The sequence below is a fragment of the Amphiprion ocellaris genome, chromosome 16 (assembly GCF_022539595.1).
Source record: "Amphiprion ocellaris isolate individual 3 ecotype Okinawa chromosome 16, ASM2253959v1, whole genome shotgun sequence".
NCBI lineage: Eukaryota > Metazoa > Chordata > Actinopteri > Pomacentridae > Amphiprion > Amphiprion ocellaris.
In genome coordinates, this window is record NC_072781.1 from 14,898,368 (window position 1) to 14,920,279 (window position 21,912).

General features: G+C 41.3%; 1 protein-coding gene across 1 annotated transcript in view; it reads left to right on the top strand.

Moving 5' to 3' along the window:
- The first annotated feature begins 2,253 nt into the window (after positions 1-2,253).
- itga9 (integrin, alpha 9) overlaps positions 2,254-21,912 on the top strand; it is a 54,853-nt gene continuing 35,194 nt past the window's right edge. Inside the window, exons 1-15 of the mRNA XM_023268148.3 lie at positions 2,254-2,706; positions 2,956-3,083; positions 5,323-5,429; positions 7,545-7,668; positions 9,291-9,358; positions 12,384-12,513; positions 12,602-12,687; positions 12,774-12,836; positions 13,295-13,432; positions 13,822-13,927; positions 16,109-16,203; positions 17,638-17,728; positions 18,064-18,109; positions 18,208-18,362; positions 20,835-20,995. Of these exons, the coding sequence (XP_023123916.1) occupies positions 2,516-2,706; positions 2,956-3,083; positions 5,323-5,429; positions 7,545-7,668; positions 9,291-9,358; positions 12,384-12,513; positions 12,602-12,687; positions 12,774-12,836; positions 13,295-13,432; positions 13,822-13,927; positions 16,109-16,203; positions 17,638-17,728; positions 18,064-18,109; positions 18,208-18,362; positions 20,835-20,995 (1,689 nt within the window). The 5' untranslated portion in view covers positions 2,254-2,515. The remainder of the gene's footprint in view (positions 2,707-2,955; positions 3,084-5,322; positions 5,430-7,544; positions 7,669-9,290; positions 9,359-12,383; positions 12,514-12,601; positions 12,688-12,773; positions 12,837-13,294; positions 13,433-13,821; positions 13,928-16,108; positions 16,204-17,637; positions 17,729-18,063; positions 18,110-18,207; positions 18,363-20,834; positions 20,996-21,912) is intronic.

Sequence of the window (21,912 nt, forward strand, 5' to 3'; positions counted from 1 at the left end):
TATTGACGCTGACGGTCAGTTGATTTATAGGTTTCTGTGTTGTGCTGTTGTCTGAATCGCTTCCGCTGTAAAACTGTAGACGACCCTTTAACTGTGCACCCGCACCACATTAAGATCTACTGGCCTCTGGACCTTGTTTGTTTAACACAAGCTTTTCTATGCGTTATATTTTCACACTGACACTGACAGAAACCCCAAAAAACAAAACTGTAAATTGTATTATGGTAATTAAAACTGTATTATAGGGCACTATATGACTTACTACACGTTTTCAACTAACAAATTAAATCTTATTTACAGAACACCTTTTGTCACTTGTTTATCCTTATCGTCATACGATGTTAAATGCAATAGCTTATCTCATTAGCTGCTTTTACGTTGTGTAGGCTGTCTAACAGGGGGACAAGTTGTGATAAGATCCTGTTGAATAAGACATGGCGAGCAGACATCACAACATATCTGGGTTTTAAAGATCTTGTTGGATAAGGGTCACATACTTAACAAGGTTAACCTTTGTTTAACCTTTTCCTTCCTCCACAACAAAAACACAAGTTTTTTAATAGACTAAAGATCCCCTCATTGAAGGAGAATCAACAAAATTTCTTAAGTATGAGGACACATACAAGGAATTTTATTCTGATTTTCTCCTTGTCAGTATACTTAAATGTGTATAGAAATACATACTGTATAATTAAAGACCCAATACCTAGAGTGAAAAATCTATTTTTTTACCTTGGTAACATGTCCATGTGGTGTGTTTTTATGTGCTAGAAGGCCTATCACGCGCAAAACTAGTAGAAGTAACAGTGATTTCCAGGGTTTGGTATGCAACAAATCAAAGGAACCAATCCTGTTTGCTCATAGAGTGGGGCTTTCTGTATTATTCTTCTTCTTTAGCAACATTTTCTTGTCTGAGCATGTATTTGTTGAATTACTTTAATGTTGTAATTTACCATTGTGTAGTAGTACAGCGTAGTTTAGTTGTACATGAGCTGATATGCTCGAGCTGCAGTGAGCAGTGGAGAGGAGCTGCAAGAACTTCAATGATCTGCACATTCTAAAGAAGAACAGTGTCGAGTTACATCTAAGCCACTTTAAGGCAGCAAGAGATCATTTTCATTGAGTAAACGTCTAAATATGCAACTCTGATCCACAGAGATGAGTTTTTAGGGGTTTAGTCAATGACCAGAGAGGAGCTTTAAACAAAAACTGTGTAAATAAACATGACAGAAGTCCCCTGCAGAAATATAGGAAGTCATATGAAAATGTTCTGCTTTGAACTAGCGTTTGATCTGATGCGGTTTCTCCACCAAAGGAAAAAAAGAAAACTGAAAACTTACATCAATAGAGTAGAAACTCTGAATGTAAGTTGCACATTAGACCAGAGAGTGACTTTAACACTTGTGATGCCACAAAATCATAAATTACGTATCATTAAGCAAAACGGTGATTGAGTAGATGGGGGACTTTAAACTGCAGAAAACAAACTTCCAGACATCACCAAACATGTTGCTCAGCTGTTACATACAGACAAGAGATGGAAAACAACTCAGTCACTTGGATAGAGAAGGTGGCTCAGGGCACAGTGCAAAAAATACTGAAAGAAGTGTAGGATTCAGAGTTAATGACATGATCTTAGCACTGAAATATAGTGGTGTAGTAGGAAGTGAGACTGATGGATGGTTAATATAGCAAAAAAGCGGAAAATACAAGTCAATATTTGGAATATTTTACCTAAATGTTCTCCAATCTTTGCCCCACTCATTCTTTTTACTTTCTCCTTTGATTTCCATACAGGACAGTACTCGCACCATTGTCTGATATAAAGAAAGCAGCATCTCTGCGTAAACTTTAGAATTTCAGATCTTGTTTGAGTTTAAATCAATGAAACGGAGGCTTTTAATAAGTATGAAAATGTAGCTATTACTGTTGACTGTCTCTTGAAAACGTTAGGTGGCAGCAGTGCGCCCCCGTCTTGTAGTTTTGGTGAATTGAGCCCCCTTGAAGCCCACGGGTGAAATGTGATGCTTTGCGCCTCAAAACCATTCGCGTCTCTCCATGACCGTGTTACCATTGTCTGCGCACCACAAAGAAAAACACGCGTTCCTGTTTCTCCTTCCACACTAAAACCTCCACTTCCTTTCATAGTTGGAACAGCAGCTCAATCAAACGGCGGTGCTTTTATTTTGAAGGTCAACTTCTCTTATTTCCAGGATGCCATTTTTGCTACCTTGACAGCTGACTGCATTTATCTCCACGACAAGGCAGCCTGCGAGCAGCAACTTTGTCAGATTGACACAGAATGGAGAGAAGCTGACGCACCGTTATTTACCGGACCGTTAACTCTTCTCCTCCAGCCTTTCCTCATGCCATCACAGGCTCCATGCTGTGTTAAAGCAAGAAAAAAAGACCTGAAAGATACTTTGTAAAACTTTCTCCACTGAAGAGCTGACAGTTGGTTCTTATAGTTTTTTCTCTCTCATTTTTTTTGGACACTTTAACCGCGTTATTACGCATGATGCGTAAAGGGATGGCTCCTCTGCGGAAACACAAAACGGGAGTACAAAGTGTTTTTTATGTCTGTCTCTCCATTTCAGTGGCTTATTCTTACAATTTAGACTTAGAACATCCTTTGGTGTTCCGTGGACCAAACTCTAGTTTTTTTGGCTACTCGGTGCTGGAGCATTATCATGACAACACACGCTGGTGAGTCTCATGCTGAGCTGTTCCTGGAAGTGATGTTAATTTCTGTCAGTGATGCAATGATTTTGTACTTTAGAAACTTTTAAACGTCTCTAGAGCTCTAGTGCACCCCACACCCAAATAGCTTCAAGTATTGGTAATATTCTTCATGAAAAGCCAGTTCTGTTTGTGATGCAAATTCCCTAATTGCAGTGGAGTTTTAGAGATATGTTAAGTGTTGCCCCATCCTCTCCTCTCTCCTCATGTCTGCAGGGTAATAGTTGGGGCACCGAGGGCAAACTCGTCCTACAGTAGCTCTGTGCACTCTCCTGGAGCTGTATATAAGTGTAGAGTCCACAGCAACCCAGAGCGCCGCTGCACAGAGATGGATCTGGGAAGAGGTCAGTCACCACAGTCCTGCAGCATCAATACGACAAACATTAGACACACACACACACACACACACACTCTTGAGCAGTTCAAAAATGAACACTCATGTCACAGAAAAACTCCACACACATGCTGTGTTTTCCTGCTGCTATTTCTTGACCAGTCTCTGCACAAACTCCCCCAAGCATCTGTTTTGTTTTATCAGAATAATGCAGCCTTATACTGCACTTAACAGTACGCAGTTGTTCCTTCAGTTCTGACCCCGCTTTATTGAAACACGTAAAAGACAAGAAGGGGTCTGTGCGCAGAGGTCCATAAATATTTTGATAAATATGATTTATGCTTCTGCTAATATTTTCCGAGCACGTGAGCCAAAAAAAGTCGAGCTTCGCCCACCCAACGTACCCCACAAACCCACCCTCTTCTGCTCTGTTCTTGTGGTCAAGAAAGCCCCCCGGTGCACGCATGGCTTCAGTATTAACCCCCTGCTCAGTCAGTGTGTAACCAAGAAATAAGTATGCATGCCTGCAGCACACTGACACAGAGAGACAGTCAGCAGCTATGTGAGTCTGAATCAAGTGACTTCATGGACGAAAAGGCTAAAACTTAGAAAATAGTCTCTTTTAGATGATGTTAATGTCACTTCTACCGGGTTTGTGCTCCTTATTTAAAGCTGGTACACTATTAAAAACACCTCCGCAAATATACTAATGCACTCAGGTGTTTCGTAAATCTTTATTTTCATTGGAAACAGCTGCTTTTTTTTTTTTGTTATAAGATGCATTTTGAGGTAGTTTTGTTGTGGAGTATTTCAAGCAAAGCATCAGTTCTTCTAGGTGCACTTGTGTCATATACTTTTAAGGCAGGTATTTTTTTTCCAAGCGTCTTTGAGAACCAGCCACCGTTCTTCTGTGGATTCACTCTGTCTCATCATGACAACCTAAATCCATATAATCCCAGACTGCCTCCACGATGTTGAGATCAGAGTTCAGTGGGAACCATCTGTTGCAGGGCTCCTTGTTCGCTTTTGCTGCTGAAGACAGATCTTTATGGCTCTGGCTGTGTGTTTGGGGTCGTTGTCGTGCTGTAGAACGAATCTGGGACCAATCAGATGCCTCCCTGATGATAGCGAATGATGGATAAGACTCTAAAGTGCATGAAAGACTTTACAGAGGACTGTATTTTAGCTAATTGAAGGGATCTTGAGCTGCAACATGTAATGAGAGCAGGAAAATGATACTGCAACAGTTTTGATAGATCAGTCGTTCCGATGACTAATGTGGGGATTTGGAGTTATTGTTAAATGGTATATTATAAATTGTCAGTTCAGAACATAGCATTTCCTCCGAATTCTTTGGGTTCAAGGAATTTGTTTTTGTGATATTTGTGGATTTTTCATTGCTTTTTAATGTTTTGATTGCTTGACCGGGCTGCACGTGGCTCGGTGGTTAGCACTGTTGACGTGCAGCTAGAAGATCCCCGGTTCACGACCTGGCCTGGACCTGGGATCTTTCTGCATGGAGTTTGCAAGTTCTCCCTGTGCATGTGTTTCTCCAGGTTCTCCAGCTTCTTCCCGCAGTCCAAAAACATGCTGAGGTTAACTGGTAATTCTAAATTGTCTGCAGATATGAATGTGAGAGTGATTGTTTGTCTCTATATGTAGTCCTGTGATAGACTGGTGACCTGTCCAGGGTGTCTCCTGCCTTTACCCTAAATCAGCTTGGATCGACTCCAGCTCCCTCACGATCCTAATGTGGATTGAGCGGTGTATAGATAATAGATGGATGGATGATTGATTGAGGAAATGTTCAACATTTAACTCAGCAATACAAACGGTCCTTAGATGAAATCTTTAGGGGAAAAGAAGTATTTCTCCTAATGTAAAATATCAGTACTCACCAATGCATCATAGGTAAAACTCGCCTTGCTCTGAAATACAAACGCTGATATTGATCTCAAAAATCTGGTATTGTTATGCTATTTTAACTGTCACAATATTTTTTTTTTGCCTAAATTTGACAGTTTTGATGGTAACAGCTCTGTTAAAGAGTTGTCAAACTTTCACATGCTTTCTCAGTGTTTGATTTCTTCAAACTGTCAACTGTGTAAAAAGCTTTTGCACATTCAGCAGTAATAAAGACTAAAACACAGATCTCAAAAAGCTGACAAGAGCTGACAAGGAGCAAGTTGCTCTCTCTCCAAGACATCCTGATGACTCAACGCCTGCAAACTGCTCTCATTGTCTTTCAGGAAACAAGCCGAGAGAGTCGTGTGGGAAGACTTGCCAAGGAGACAGGGACGACGAGTGGATGGGGGTCAGCTTGGCCCGCCAGGACAGAGCCAACGGCAAAATACTGGTGAGTTTAGGGATGCAACACTACAGTCAATTTAGTTTAATGTGAACCATGTACGCTCATAAAATTGTCCTGATTATAACAAGATCATTGTTCCGCTTCTCTTACAAAGAACCACACTGTTAATCCACAGCTGGTCCCAACATTACAACCTTTCCTTTAGTTAAACGACTGTTCTTTCCATTCTCTCTTCCATTCTTACAAGCACTGGCACATGTTTAAAAAATGATATTAAAATAAAGATTCTGAATGACTTTTTGCGTATGAAAAGCTGGAGTAACGACCAACGCCAGGCAGATTTGGAAAGTGCTGTGTGGTTACATAATGCTGTGAAACATTTACCTCGTGTGTGGAGCTGGAAGAGTCAGTGGAAGGAGGGTTTGTTAAGAAGTTATTGAAAAAAATGAGAGCGTGGTTTAGAGAAATCAGAATGGTGCTAATCCCGGAGGTGCTCGGGTAAGTGTTTGCACGGAGATCATAGGGCAGCTGGTAGAGTTTGTTTAGGCTTCAGCTCCTCTGCGGTGGTCCTGTTCAAGGGCAGCCTTTCATTAAATATTAACCCTGGTCTCCTGCGGAGGGCAGTGAGGGAACCTGCAGGACGGTTTGAAGGCTTCTGGTGAACACTCTCAGCAGCTGTGAATACCTGTTGCTGACTGACCTCCTCTTTATCCAAAACATCCACATAACTTCTCATCTGTCCAACTTTTGTTCTTTTCAATATGTTTTTCTTTGCTCCATTTTTTATACTTCCATGGAATGCATTGGCATGATTTTCAAACCAGTCCCCCTGGCTTCAGTCACATTTTGAAGGCTTCTTGGGGTTGTCAGATTTGGGAATGTGAGTGTGGAGTTGTATAACAACAAACTTTTAGCTGCGCACTCTTTGACCATTCAGACAAGGTTGTGAGAAAAGAGAGGCGGTGGCTCTCCAGAGCCACGTGCTGCTGTGCTGGACCTTTTTTTTTTTAATCTCATCTGAATGGACTCATGTTTCTGTGCAACAAGAAGGAAACGGCTGCTTGGCAGATGTGTACAGCAGTGATTTCATCTTGCGCTTTCAGTGAGGGCCTTGTTTGCGACCAGGGAGATCTTAAAACAGAGCAGCAACAACAGCACAGACTCAGTACTCCAACCGTAAAAGTCCCATTTGCTGCTCAGCTGCTTTTGCTATGTTTATATCAGCTGATTGATCTTTTTTTTCCTCTTCGAAGAAACTGCTCTTAGTCCAGAGGGAGAGTTCATGCTGGTATTGCTACTTCTGTTGGCCAAGCTGTCCTCCGAAACACAAGTGTTTCTCAACATAGAATCTTGCTCCCAGACAGTCATCTGATGCTCTTTGTATGCTCCCAAGCTGCCAAGCTCTTATATTCATTTAGATTGGCTGTGCGTGTGTGCGTGTGTGTGTGTGTGTGTGTGTGTGTGTGTGTGAGTGTTGTGTGAAAGTGGGTTTTGGGGGAAATGAAGTGGACTCTGTCTGCACCGAGGCATCCAGAACTGTCCCCAGAGCCACAGGAGCCCCGCCGCCAATCCCCCAGCGTCCTAAATTATTACCACATTTACACATTTATGTGGCCTGCTTTGCACCAAGTTTAAAATCGAGTCTGTATTATCCTGTTTGCAGTAGAATGTGTGATTTTGAAAAACACGGCAGCAAAATATTGTTTTGAGAATTACTCACTGTCAGTTTAAGAAATGTACTCCCTGTTTAAGCAGCAGTGTAATAAAGTAGGAGTTTGTTCTTTGTCCTTTGATCCGCTTTTTTCTGCTGCTTGTCTGGTTTCTCCACTTGAAAAGTCCAGAGGAGCTGTTTTGAAATTAAAACTTCTAAAACACGAATGTTGATGTGAAGATTTTCTTGCTGAGCAGCAAATGCTGCTTGGGAAACACAGATCTCACGCTGCCGCTGAGAAATTCACACCACAGACCATGGCTGTTATGGTCAGGCTTTAATTCCCCCTCTCAATGACGATCATCTGACAGCCGCAGAGACGCACTGACTCCAGGCCTGTGAGGAAAGGGGTTGAAATGATTGGCAGCGGGTCGGGGGGACGCCTGCCGTCTGAAGTGTCGGTGTTTACAGAATGAGCATGCGTCTGAATTTGTTTTTTCGTCTCGCAGGCTTGTGCTCACCGCTGGAAGAATGTCTACTACGACTCAGAGCACATCCTTCCACATGGGTACTGCTCCATCATACCTCCAACGCTTCAGGGCAGGACGAAGCCGCTCATCCCTTGTTATGAAGGTACAGTAGAGGCACAAGCAGAGCATGACTGTAATTTGAGTTCATTTTATCTCATATTGACTTCTTAAATTAAGCAGAGATGGACATTAGGAAAGTTTAGAGGTCAATCGACTATTGGCCTGGTTGATTGTCTGGTCCAACATCCAGCATTTTTTCCAATTATTGGGATCCTTATTGTTTTAAATCGATTCCTGATAAAGTAACATAATTAGATAGAGATCTGTAGTCACAAGAAATCAACACTGATGGAGAAATGCTGAAAAATTCTAGTTTTTCCTGTTAGAATTTGTGTTATTCTAATTTTTGATGGTAAGATTTTCATTTTAGCTGCAAACTTGTATCGGTTCCTCCTCTGTTACTTATGATCAGTTTCAGCCCTGAGAAGAAAACTGACTTCTAGAAAAGATCAAAAACGGTGTTTTTAAAAAAGGTCCTGTTGGTTGAGTCCATTGGTTCAATACACCCTTTTAAGTTGTAACATGTTGAAGTCACACGGACGCAGATTATGACCTCAGTGTGATTATGATGTAATTTCTCTCTAAAAAAAAAAAAAAAAAAAAACTGACATAATTTAGTGTAGGAAGCATATTTGTGTGGACATTATAGCATTTAGCTTAAAGCTGTGTGGCTGCTGAATAGTCTTGTTTATGTCTTATCTCTTCAATCATCTCGTGACCACACTGATTTATCTGGTAACCCCCTTTAGGGGTCCAAACCCCCAAAGTTGTGAATCACTGATTTGGTCTGGTTATCTTTTTCCTTTTTGCATTTTATCACGCCACGTTATCTCTGTAGCTTCTGCCACCAGGGTGAAGAGCTGTGTCTGTAATTTGGTTCTGGCACTGAGGAGCTAAGCCTTGAAGTGTGATCCCTTCTCTTCAAGTCCAACACAAGCACTTTGTCAAGAGTCAGCTCCAACTATATGAGTCCAGTGGAGAGTTTGCACCATTTAGTAAAAGAAAAAACACTTTCACAAATGTGTAAAAATGGCAGAATGGTTTAATTTCGGCTCAAATTCCCGGAAATCAGGTGCTTTTAGGGAAAGATTTGCTTGTGAGGTCGAGCAATCAGATTTTGTTATGATTGTAGTAAATCAAATCCATTTGTCCTGTAGGTTGTTTTCTTTTGCGCACTCTCTCTACAACAATAAAAACTGAGTTCAGTCTGAAAAATAATGTGTTGTATAACATTTTAAGGTGACTCCGGCAAAAGTGCTCTTCATGTGTTTTGATATGTGACTCAGAGCTATTTATCAAAGGCTGTTTTACACATTAATTGTGCCCCCAGGTCAGGATTTCACTTCCTTCGGTAACTCTTGTTGCCAACAGTTGTGGAGCAGCCAGACACACTTTGCATGGGACCGTATTTACAGTGCATTTTGTGCTGATCCAAGCTCAATATTTTTGTAACCTGAGAGCACCGTGGCCCCCCTCCTCCTCGAGTGAGAGGTCTTTTTGTTGAATGTGGTGTTGCACCCCTTCTTTCAGTCTGCGTTCTGCCCCCAGATTCTTCTTGGATGGGACTGAGACTTTGACTAGCTCCATATGGAATGCAGGAAAAACTCCAGTAAATGCTGGCTCAGGCACACAGTGAAATAATTTGTGGTTTGTTTTTTCTTACAGACTATAAGCAGAAGTATGGGGAAGAGCACGGCTCGTGCCAAGCTGGGATTGCGGGAGTTTTTACGGAGGTCAGTAACAGTGCTTGTTCGTCTCCCTAACACATGTAATCCCCTGTTTCTGTTAATCTAACATAGAGATAGCTGTTTGCTGTCATCCATTCTCTATTGTCTGGAAGCTGCTGAAGCTTTATTTCACCCTTTCAGCTCAAGTGTTTAATCACATCTTCAAGCTTTTGCTCTCTGCAGTTTCACCTTACACATAGTAGAAACTATTAGACATCATTATCTTCCTTACTGTCTGTTTTTCATTCTCAGAAGACTCATTTCCTCACTTGAAAGTATGATTACCTTTAACACTACCACATGTCTAACGCTTCAAAGAATCTCTTTCCCTTCACTCTTTGTTGACTTTGACTCTGGTATTCTAAGGATAGTTAGCAGAGACATTATATATGATGAGCTCAAAGGGATTTTTTTTCGCTCGGATTGTTTATGATGTCAGATGGTGTGGAAAACCTGAATTCTACAGTCTGATATAAGCGAGTGTTTGTATTAAAGTCACCAGTGCCCTGCTGACTAACTGCTGATAAGTGTTAGCTTATGTTTCCATAGGCAGATACTGCAGGAAAGGCCTCACTTGACCTCTGGTCTGGTTCCACAAGATAAAACGCTTAAGAAAATATGAGTTTCCTTTACTTTATAGCTTAGATGTGCCACTGTTTTTTCATGTTCACACATGACATCAGCCTTGAATGTACAGTACCTTCTTATATCTTATAAACACCCATTTGATCTCGCAAACATGTTTGCCTGCAGGCTGGTGAGGCCGCTGCAGTGAGCTGACATGGTGAGAGGAAGGTCAAACAGATTTAACTAGTAAATGAATTTTGATAGAAATGGAGTTTGACAGGAAAAAAAAATACATTTGAAACATAAATTCACGTTTGAAAAATGTAAATTTGACTAGTTTAGACATTTTTGTTTTCAATGCATTAGCAACATAATTCTTTCCTCATGTTAGCAGTGAGCTCCATGTCCGGCAGAGGTTCTTTTCATTTCTCAGATTACAGCTACGCTCAATTTAAGGCATACAGTAATGTTCAGCAGACTGTAAGTGACCTAAAATGTGTCCTCGGAGCACAGCTGTGCTGTCAGGGTGGAGCCATTCTCACTGGGGACAACAGCAGAGACATTTTCTCATTTTCCTTTGATTTTACCTTTGAAAACATTATTATTTGACCTTATTAGCTACCCTGGAGCTAATCTGAAGCAACTCATCAAGCACTGCAGGCAGCTAATTGATATTCAGTCGACGTAAAATTCATCAGCAGCTGTTCTAAGCTTTGATTAATTGTTCAACTTATTTAGATTGAAGGTACTAAATGTAGGAATGTGAAGCAATTTACATGTATTCATTGAGTTTTTTTATTGCCCATGTTTAAAAGATTGTAATATTATTTGAAATATTAGAACTTTCTTATAGATAGATAGATAGATAGATAGATAGATAGATAGATAGATAGATAGATAGATAGATAGATAGATAGATAGATAGATAGATAGATAGATAGATAGATAGATAGATAGATAGATAGATAGATAGATAGATAGATAGACATAACAAATGGATATAGATAACAAAAATGTTCTGGATGTGACACAGGAATCTAGAACTGTGCTGCATTGATTAGACCGAGCTCATGCTTTTCCCATTTGTACATAAACACAGGATTTTTTGTACAAAAAGTGTGTTGGATTAGAATTGCATACTACGCCTTTAAGCTCCACTCATTCTTTGGTTCATCAATGGGAAGATTTCGTGCCTTTCTCTGTTTTATATCTTTCTATAAACTGAAAATCTATTGTTGTTTAGACTGTTTGAAATACAAAACAAGGCATTTATAGATGTCAGCTTGGACTATAGGAAACTTTGATTTACATTATTCACTATTTTGTAGTCTGTAATAGACCAAATGATTATTTGAGAAAACAATCAGTAGATGAATTGATGAAGGAAATAATTGTGAGTTGTTGCACCACATTCTACATTAACTCGTCCACATTTACAAAGACACGTGCTCAACAGACTGAAAAGCACATTCTTACAGCAAGCACAAGTATCACACATGGCTTTTTATAGTGGTTTTCCTTTTCGCTGATACTCAAATACACACGATCTCGCTGAGCATTTTACTATGTATGCCTTGATGTGTGTCAAAGAGCCTCTGATTCACAGCTGTTATGATCACTCAGGCTCACAGCAGAGTTTGACATCAGCAATCTTTTCATTATTTTAAACCCTAACGCAGAACCACAGAACATAAACTGCAACGACCTCCACAGGTGAAGAGCTGCGAGGTGTTCTCATCCACATCATGTGAAAGCTGTAAATAACACTGACGAGAAGACTTTCGGCTCCCGGAAAAGAAAAGAATCTGATAGCGTTGGATTCCACAATGAACCCACTGTTTTGAAAGCGAAGAGGCTTAATAAAAACCCACTTCTTTCCACAGATCGAGGACGTCAGAGTGGATCTGTTAAAGCATTTAAACAGCCCCTCTTGACAGAATGTGAGGAATTTAAAGAAAAGAGGTCCAACTGTTAAACCTTTATCCTTGTCTGAACCTTGGTCAGTGTGCCTGGTGGTGCCCAGATGTTTGACACCACAGCACAGGGGATGCATACTGCTGAGTCAGGTCTTTACTGTGCCGATTGGTTTGTTTGTATGGAGGAAGAGATCTCTCAGACATCCTCCAGTGTTGCCGATGATCAAGGCTACAGCACCTTTTCAGGGGTATGTGCAGCTTTAACTGCCCCGCTCTTGTATGTGCCACGAAGATCTGTGAACAAGTCAACAATTTTACAGCTCTCGGTTTTTTGCTTGTGCTCAGAATTCTCCATCACATCAAAGACAGCTGCTTCAGTGAGCGTGCCATCTGGATGTGTGTTTAAGAGCAGATAGCACAAACCAGTCTGCGGCTGCTGGTTAACCAGACGTTCACCCAGCAGCATTTTTCCTTTTTTCCTCTCCTCTGCTGCAGTCTATTGCAGTGCAGATAGTAGGTGACTGACAGAATGAATATTTTCTTTACAGGAGCTCGTGGTGATGGGGGCACCGGGGTCATACTACTGGACGGGGACGATCAAGGTGTACAACCTGACCTCTGACACCTTCTACAGCCCCAACAAAGACGACGTCGACTCCCACAGATACAGCTACCTTGGTGAGAGGCGGTTAATGAGAATACTGTTGTACCGAATGTGAAATGTATCGGTGTGGAGGAGCTGAAACTGATTACTGTGTGTCTCCAGGCTACGCTGTGACTGCTGGACACTTCTCCTCTCCTAATGTAATAGACATAGCTGCAGGGGCGCCTCAGCACAGCGGCAGTGGAAAAGTAGGGACTTTATCTTTTGTCTCGCTTCCAGCTGTTGAATTGACTTGTGTTGCTTGCTCCAGTGACTTTATTTTTCTCCTGCGCAGGTTTACATTTTCAAAATTGATGGTGTGTCTTTGGTGAAGAGTTTTCAAGCCTCAGGGAAAATGGTATGAGCTCGGATGTGGCTTTGGTCTCCCACAGTCCTGTTTTGCATTAATATACAGCGCAGATTTTTGCATTTCTTTCATCAGGAAACCATACAAAAATATTTGTTTAACCTAATCTGCCTTTGGAATCACGCAGTCGACTCTTGAGAAACATTGCAGACACACTGCTCTAATTGCTTTGTTGTCTGAACTAGGCTGTTTATGTCTGTGTTCGACATTCAGAAAGCAACAGCGATTTAAAGAAAGAACACACGTGCCAGAATCCAAAGCCAGGGAAACAGTTAATGCTTTTCATTCAGACTAAATACAGGACAGTCAGGGTAACTTGATATAAATTGTGTATATATTCCTCATATTGTCATAGCTATTAAAAAGCACAATTAAATCTGTGTTAATTGTATGAAGTGAAGATGTGTCTGTGTTCTGACCCGTTGCTCTTTGGCTCGACTTGGTTCCAGATGGGCTCTTACTTTGGCTCCTCATTGTGTGCAGTTGATCTGAACCAGGACGGCCTGTCGGATCTGCTGGTGGGGGCACCCATGCACAGCCAGCTCCGGGATGAGGGCCAGGTGACTGTGTACCTCAGCAAGGGCAACGTGAGTGGGGGCTGTGGGCTCAGTGGGAACACGATACCATAACTTGCAGACTTATTTTACTAGTGTGTCCATTCACTCCTTTCATCTGCGCAGATGTACATATCTAGAGTGAGTTATTTCGGACCATGTTTATTATCATGTTACTAGAATAAAACAATGGCGCGCTGTGTGATTTAGCAGTGAGATTATTTAAAAGTAGAGCTTCTGTTTGGACATCTTATATTGAAGACCTATTGCCATGAAGGTGACTGTGTGTTTGTTAAATCGTTTGGATCAAAGACAGCTATGTGCAGCTGAGGCCAACACTGCAGCAGTGTACTGCAGGCCCTTTCTCTTTTCTTATGCCAGCTCTTTATATAAACTGTTCTCTTGCCTGATTCTGTTTTCAGGGTGTGATGGAAGAGGACGCTGTGTTGACTGGTGACAGTGCTTTCAATGCACACTTTGGGGAGTCGATTGCTGCAATTGGAGACATAGATGACGACGGTTATCAAGGTCAGAAAAGCAACATTGTGTTATCATCATAAACTATCAGCTTCGCATCATAAATACGCTTAAACTATTAAAAGCAGGGCTCTCTGCACATTTTCAAGCAAAATGCAGCTAAATCAGGTGCTTCTCAGTTCTAGCACAACATATTTTGAGAACGACTGGTGGAGCAGAGTGATTTATTCACAGCTTTTAATTGTGCAAAACAGACAAATGTTTCAACACTACTATGTCAAATACTTTGACTCTGATGAAGACACAGTAGTGTTGAAATTGTATCACATGGTCTTCATCAGCATATAAAGTATGCTCATTTGTAATAAAAATACAGAGTTCAAAAGTTATGATACAGGACTCATCCAGGAATGAACATTTTTACACATTTTATTACGTGATTATGTTTTCATTTATTCATGACTAGACAGAGACATAGGAATGTTTAAAATAGTGGTTTCCAATTTCTTCAAGAAGTCATGAGATGACTACTGGGACAGGACAGAATGGTCAGAATATGAAAAATGTATTTTTCTTTTTTCCTGATTTTGTTTTGAGAAATTTTGGATAGTTTTACCTTTTTGATACTTAGACACCCTGTGTTGAAAATAAAATCCTTTTTTTAAACCTTGCTAACATGTCCATATGATGTTTTTTATATGCTAGAAGGCATATTAGGAGTAAAATAAGCAGTCAATCCTGAGCATTTTCACCTTGAAACTTTAGTGTACCAATGATGCTAAATTACTCCAATATTATAACTTTCCATTGTATAGTGTAGAGTAGTTTTACAGGGTTTGACTAGTGTTTGAAGACAATATAGCTGAAAGCAACGGTGTAGAGGTAAATATAAGACATATGAAGGCAGGAAGGGATTTTTTTCATGGAAAAAACTTCTAAATATGTAACTCTGATACAGGTAAATTAGGTTTTAGGGGTTTAATCAGGGACCACAGAAGGAGTTCAAACAATATTCCAAAAATACAACCAGAGAGGTTGAAATGGGAAAAGTTCTTGTCACCGATACACTAGTATGTGACCTCCCATTCATCACCAGTGAGAGGTCGGAGCAGAGCTGGGGGTGGTGTGCATGTTTTTAATGGCCCTCCAGTGGTCTATGAATCTGCAATCCAGAGAATGGCAACCACTCGGCGATGGCATTCAGCGCAATTGGAGCAGCATTGCTTCTGGATTCATGAAACAAAGCCGTTTCCTCTGTCATCTGGTGAATAATAAAGTCACACACTTTATATCCCTCAGCCCACAAGCAAACGATGTTTTGAGATGCTCAGTAGGTGCAAAAAAAACACTTCATAGACATTCTATTGCAATTACCCTGTGGTGTACGGGTTCTGTAGAAAATATTGCCCTCTTTTACCCTTGTGTGCACAGAGTCATCCAGACACAAACCAAATTATCCACACGCTCAGAGAGACATACATTTACGCTGTCTGTTTTCCGTGGCAAACGCTCGGTCTGGCTCCGAAGGCTCGACTTGGCGTTGATCTCACACTGGAGGCTGGAAGCTTCTGCCTGGTTCCATCTCCGTGTGAGATGCGCCTCGAGGCTTGCAGCCTGGCACAGCATGTGTGAGTGCAGAGAAAGATGGCAGCTGGGGAGTATAACTCATCTTGTAACTCGTCACTCTTGGATCGCGGAAAGAGCCAGACGTACCCGCTGACTGACACATGATTATTTACAACTTAGCTGCTACCATTTAATTTGAAAGCACAACTGTAGAAATACGCATGTGGCTACACTGACAAAAGGACTCTAACTCTATCTCCATATAATGAAATAATTATTGTGTAACACTTCTTAATTAATTTGTTTCACCAATTCTGCTTTGGTATGCTGCACCACATGGCATGGAAGTGTTTTGGTTTATGAAAGAAGGTTTATATATGGACTTTCTGATGAAATGGGCTCAGGCGAGGGTGTTTCAGGGCTCTCGCCAGCACTTTATAGTCTTGTTTCCACTTTCTCAGAGGTCGCACAAGTTTTATAGCCACTAACAACACTTAATTGTCTATTACAAGTCTTGTTTCTCAGGCACAGGCCAGCTGAACGTAAACAGAGGGTTAACGGGAGCTTTTGTGCGCTTTCACAAACACGCTCATTCATTTATGTACTCATTCATTCATGTGCCGACTTTTCACAGAAGCACTTTTTGTGCTTTATTTCTCTCTTCAGATGTAGCTATAGGGGCGCCTAAAGAGGATGACTATGCGGGAGCTGTGTACATCTACCACGGAGACGCCACAGGAATCACCAGAAAATACTCCATGGTAGGAACTCATGCAAACATCTCTTCCTCTGTGTGATCTGCTTGTTTCTCATTTCTACATTTATTAGTTGCTTTATAGCTTCATTAATGCGTGAAAGATTTTGATGAAGGCCAGCTTTTGAGTGTGTGCAGATGCATGTTGCTGCTGAAGTAGCTGAGTAATGTGTTGTAAAGTCACAGGTGGTAACGTGGAACTGGGAGTACATTTTTCACCCATGCAGCCTTGAATGCGGTACAAGCAGTTCCTTGGGGCTTCTTCTTAAAAATGTAAAAGACTACAAAGCATTTTCAAGCAAAATAATCACACTTTTAACCTCAGTAGTTCACGTTTACCGCTGGGATCAATCAATCAATCATGCAACTTTAGTTGTCCCCATTGGGGCAGTTGGCTATACAGCAGTGAGACGCATACCTTCACCACACATAAAACACAAGGCCCATAAATACAACTCTAAAAAACATAAACACACGGTAAAATATCCACTTAAAAAAGACTGAAAACATTCTGCAACTAGCTGCTTTTTCCTTATAGAGTTTAGGAAATTCAGGAAGAAAGATTTTAATAGTTTTTGAAGAATAGTGGCACAGCTGGTGACTTCATGGTACCATCACTGTAACACATGCACACAGCCAAAGTCGTGATCTCATGTTCAGGCTCTCCCCTGTTCCACTGCCTCAATGCAATCTCACGTAGCATTTCTGTCATCAGTCTTATGTGGAAAAAAAAAAAAAGCGTGTTCTCGGGGATTTCTTTCTATATTTTGAGACAACCATCCATTACAGCGCTTACCATAAGAAACTCTAACCTAACAAAGTTAAACAGAGGCAGCTTTTAGCGTTTCTGCTCCAAGTCGCTGGTGTAGTTTGCCTGAGGGCCTGAGAGCAGCTGCAAATGTTGAAATCTTTAAATGTAAACTTACATCCTACCTCTCTATTCTGGCTTTTGATATGGTTTTCAGGCATTTCTTACTTTGCTTTATTCAAATGTTGTTCCATTTTTATTCCATTTTAATCTATCTACTAGATATTGCCTTGTCAGTCATTTGTAAAGCACTTTGAGCTGCACTAAGCTCTATGACAGGTATACAAATAAAGTTTGATAGACTGTTCAAACAACAGTTTTGTAAACTGCAGCTCTCATGGAACAAAACTACAGATCTGGCAGCAAAGGTACTGACATCATCTGCTTTCGTCAATGTTCATAACTTACCGCCGCTCTTATTTTCTCCAACTTTCTTCTTATAAGTGTTGAAGTACTTGTTCGTCCCTGTCCTGCTGTCCTCACAGATATGTCTGAACTGACCCCGACTGCCCCTTAATTTGATCATCCATTTATGAAAAACAAATGCAGGGCAAAAACAAATCACACACTGTACTCGTTTTTTCCCATGTTGGCTCACACGTGTTATTCAAAGGCTGGTATCATCTGTTCCAGAAACTGTCTGGGCGCAGTGTAAACCCTGGTCTGCAGATGTTTGGCCAGTCCATCTCTGGCAATGTGGACATGGATGGCAATGGATACACAGGTATGATCATACGTGACTAGCTGACGCCTGGGAAGACTTTCCGAACCACACCAAGAAAATAAAAATAAAAGGAAGAAAAAAACTTGTTAAATATTTGGGTTTTTCACCCTCATGGTTTTTTGGATCTTATTCTTAGGCAATAGCGGAGTTTCAGCCTCGTGATTGAGGCATCTTGTTTACTGCATTCCACAGCTGACAGTCAGACTGAGCCAGCATGACAGTTTAAGACCTCTGTGCATTGTCTTGAATTTGCAGGTGTAAAAAGTGCTGTCAGCAGATGTTGCATTAATATCATATCTTTATGGATTTCCAAAACAATGGTGTTTTTGTTGCAGATATCACCATTGGAGCTTTTATGGCGGATAGTGTGGTGCTGCTGAGGTGAGTAGTGGGATAATTCTCCGATGCAAAGCGGCATTTGTTTCTACTTTGGAGTCGTTTTAATGCTCAGTCTCTCCCACACTTGTGCTCCTGTTCAGGTCCCGGCCTGTTATTACAGTGGACATCTCCATCTTTCTTCCCGTCTCCATCAACATCTCTGTGCCTCAGTGCCATGAGGGCCATCAGAACCTGAACTGCTTCAGCGTCACCGTCTGCATGCGATTCCGAGGACGACAGCTGCCTGGACAAATAGGTGATGAGTGAAACCTGTGACTGATGTGATACAGATTCCACAACTCTCACCCCTCTGTCTCCATGATTTAACCTTCTGAACCACAAGCAGTCCTAGGGCATTTTTTATTCTTTTTTTTGCTAATGTCACATTTTTACTCACTGTGAGCACGTTTTTTTACTGCAAAGGAAAATCATGTCTTCAATCAAACATGGCTTGAAGTAGAGAGAACTCAAGAGGAAGTAATATGCAATAAATCATTAAAAAGAAAGCACAAAGTTAAATTTCATAGATTGGAGAAAAGTTGGAATGAGTATGTACAAGATTTTTATCAAGTGCCCACAGATTTTGTCAATGTTGGGAAAAAGGATATCCACGTGTTAGAATATGCTGTATTTTATTACTTGCATTTTTATTTTGTACTTCTGTCCTATCTGGTCTGTGCAAACATCTGTTAATTTTTGCCAAATGACTCTTGGTCTCAGCTATGTCAGTCAGAATTCTTTGCTTTTTACAAAATCTCTACAAAATCCAAGGGCTTGCCTGTATTGGCTTTATTTTTGACAAAATTTTTAATAAGACTCATAAAATGCAGTGATTTAAATGAAATATCACATGACTAGTTCAAGAGCTGTCAGAAAGTTGGATATCCAGCAACTGTGTTTCATTTTTTACAATTTCTTGCTCTGAAAAATTGTGTAATTTTTTAGAATTTTTTAAAGGTAACATGCTTTTCAAACCTGCCAGTAGGTTTTGGGTTTCTGGAAATTAAACCAACCACTAAGTAGAGGAGAGAATGAAGAAATATATCTTGATATAGAATACACGATTGATTGTTTTGTTCATGTATAGTAATTGTTTGACATGAATATGCATCTTTGCTCTCTGGCCATGAATTTCAGAGAAGATAAATAGCATTCTCATGTCTGTGCATGAAGTATGACGCTAGAGCCAAGAGGTGATAAGCTTAGCTTAGCATGAAGAATGAAGGCTTGGGGGCCTCGCGCTCTCCATAGTGAAACAAATACAGCACGTCTAAAACTAGAGCTTCATACTAACAGTTAACAAGTTATGGTCTTAAAAGGAGATTACTATTTCTTGGAAACCAGCATTTCTTGATGTCGCTGAAAGTGCATCTGAAAAGCTGTAAATCTAGTAGGTCTGTGTCGTTGGTGTTGATCACCAACCCTGTCAATCCCCCGCAGATATATTCTGTTCTTGTTGTGTTGTGAGAAAGTGAAATTCATACTCCTTCAACTTCTAGTGGTCAATTAAATATGGAAAACTTGTAAACATGATCGAGCTGACTTACCGCAGCCCTTGGCCCATGGCTGACTGTCAGTCTGGCCGATGGTTTACCCTTCAGCCTTTGCTAACTTGTCGCTGAGGGGTGCGGCTGTTCAGGGCCGAGGTGCCGTGCTGCTCCAGTGTTTGGGTGTGGTCACTCACAGCCCCCAGGGGAGCAGGAGCCCTGTTGTTACATAATGACTATGTGGCCTGGCTCGCAGGAATAAAGCCTCTCTGTTTAGCCGTCTGGCGAACATCATGGAAAGTGCGGCACCATGTGTTTGGTGACTCCCATAATGAAGCCTTCCTGTGCCTCCTCTGGAGTGAGCTCATGGCGTTCGCTCAGTTGGACGGCGGAAACAGTAGGCTTTGGTCCGACTAGGGTGTGTTTACCACCCCTCCCACTGTTTTAGCAGTATGACACCCTCTTGGAGAAATTACTACAGAATGAGGCTGATTCATTCAGAGGAATGGATCCGAAATGGCCAAAGGAAACGGAAACATTCGGAATGTTTGACTTGATGCTTATGATTTCTGAATTCAAAACAGATTTGATGTTGTTCTGTCTCGACGTCACTAAAGCCGGGTGAGGAGTGTTGTTGTAACAGTGTTTTCTTTCATAGTAATACTTGTACTGCCGCTCCAACTGGAAAATTCATCTGTTTTTTTTGTTAATCATTTTGTCAGTTCACCTTAAGCAACAGAAATACCAACACAAAAGCCTGTTTTTATGCTTAGGCAAAGTTTGCCAGTAGACAATCCAGCGTGATCTAAAATTAATAAAAAAGCTTTTACTGTTTAGCCCTTCTTCACATCTTTGTCTGGCTTTTGGATGAAAAGTTCCTTAAAATCTCAATTGTCTGTCTAGTGTCTGGATGAAAGTCATGATTGTTGAAAGCAGATAGGTCAGTGTCAATCACAGCAGCAAACATAAATGGCACAAAATGTACTTATGTTTGTTTTTATCACACAGCATTGAACACAGAGTCCTTGTCAAGTTGAAGTAGTATCCAATGACTTGACCAAAAGAATGTTCCCATCTTCCCTCATGTTAATTTGACTGTAACGAGCGATAATTTATCTGTTCCCATGCTTTAATGGCAATCACCAGAAAACCGAATCTGCATACTCCAAGTGTTTCTCAAGAGCAGAGAGCCACCGCTGTCAGTCGATATTATGTGTAACAGCGTTTGTGTCTCTTCTCAGAGTTGCTGTACAACTTGACTGCTGATGTGGATAAGCGACAGAAGAGCCAGCCTTCCCGGATTTACTTTGCCCAGGGCGGATCTCAGGTCAGCCAGATGAGCCAGCAGCTCAGCCTGGACATCAGCAGAGAGCAGTGCCAGCGCTTCACTGCCTACGTTAAGGTAAGTTTGAACTGTGCGGTTGACCGCTGCTGGCTGTGTTTGTGTTGGGTTGTCCAAATGTTCCTCGTGTCCTCAGCTGATCCCTCTGTTGCTTTCCCATGACACTCTCCCCCTGCAGTGTTGATTTATGATATGACTTATTTGCTTATGTGGTCTCTTCTTATTTATTTACAGTGCTTTTTTTTTTTTGGTTTAAGCATTAAAGTCCAGACATTTCCAGCTAAAATGTTTAGACAGATCAAAAACAAGTGGCATAATTAAAATGTCAAGATTAAGTGAGGATGATCTCGTAGCTCGTAGGGGTAAAAGAATTGGCTGTTGTAGCTGAATGGCTTCAGATCGACAGGCATCTGCTGGGAAGCTATTTGTGTCGCCCTGCTGGGTTCAGGTTAAAGGTAACAGTCAGGGGCTTGATGGTTCCTGAAATCATGCTGCTCAAGTGTGTCTGCAGAAACTGACAGAAACAGGAAACAGACTCCCCTTTGTCATCGCATAGTCCCTCTATTGTGCTCCTCTGTGAATTTAGTCTCGTAGGGTCTTCGTCCTGAGGGCATCATCCATGTTTCACCTCCTCTCATACGGAGGCCCTCTGCAGTCCTGTAAATTTCACTGGCATTCATAACGCTGCTCTCCAGGCGCTTTCACTGTGGGAGGCAGAGCTGCCAGCCGAGGAGGTGGGGGCTGTCATTACCGCGCCTGCCTCTCTTCCTTCAACTATTCAGACTATAATGAGTGCATAGCACAAGGAAGAATTGTAGCTGTGAGCTGCTTTATTCAACACGACACGCCTATCCCAGTTATCGAGGTTTATTCAGGGAAGTCGCCCGTGTGTTTATCCAGGCTCCTTGATAAACCCGGACTGTGTGGCACGTGGGACGAATCTACCATTTCAAACTTAATGCTCACTTCTCTCCATC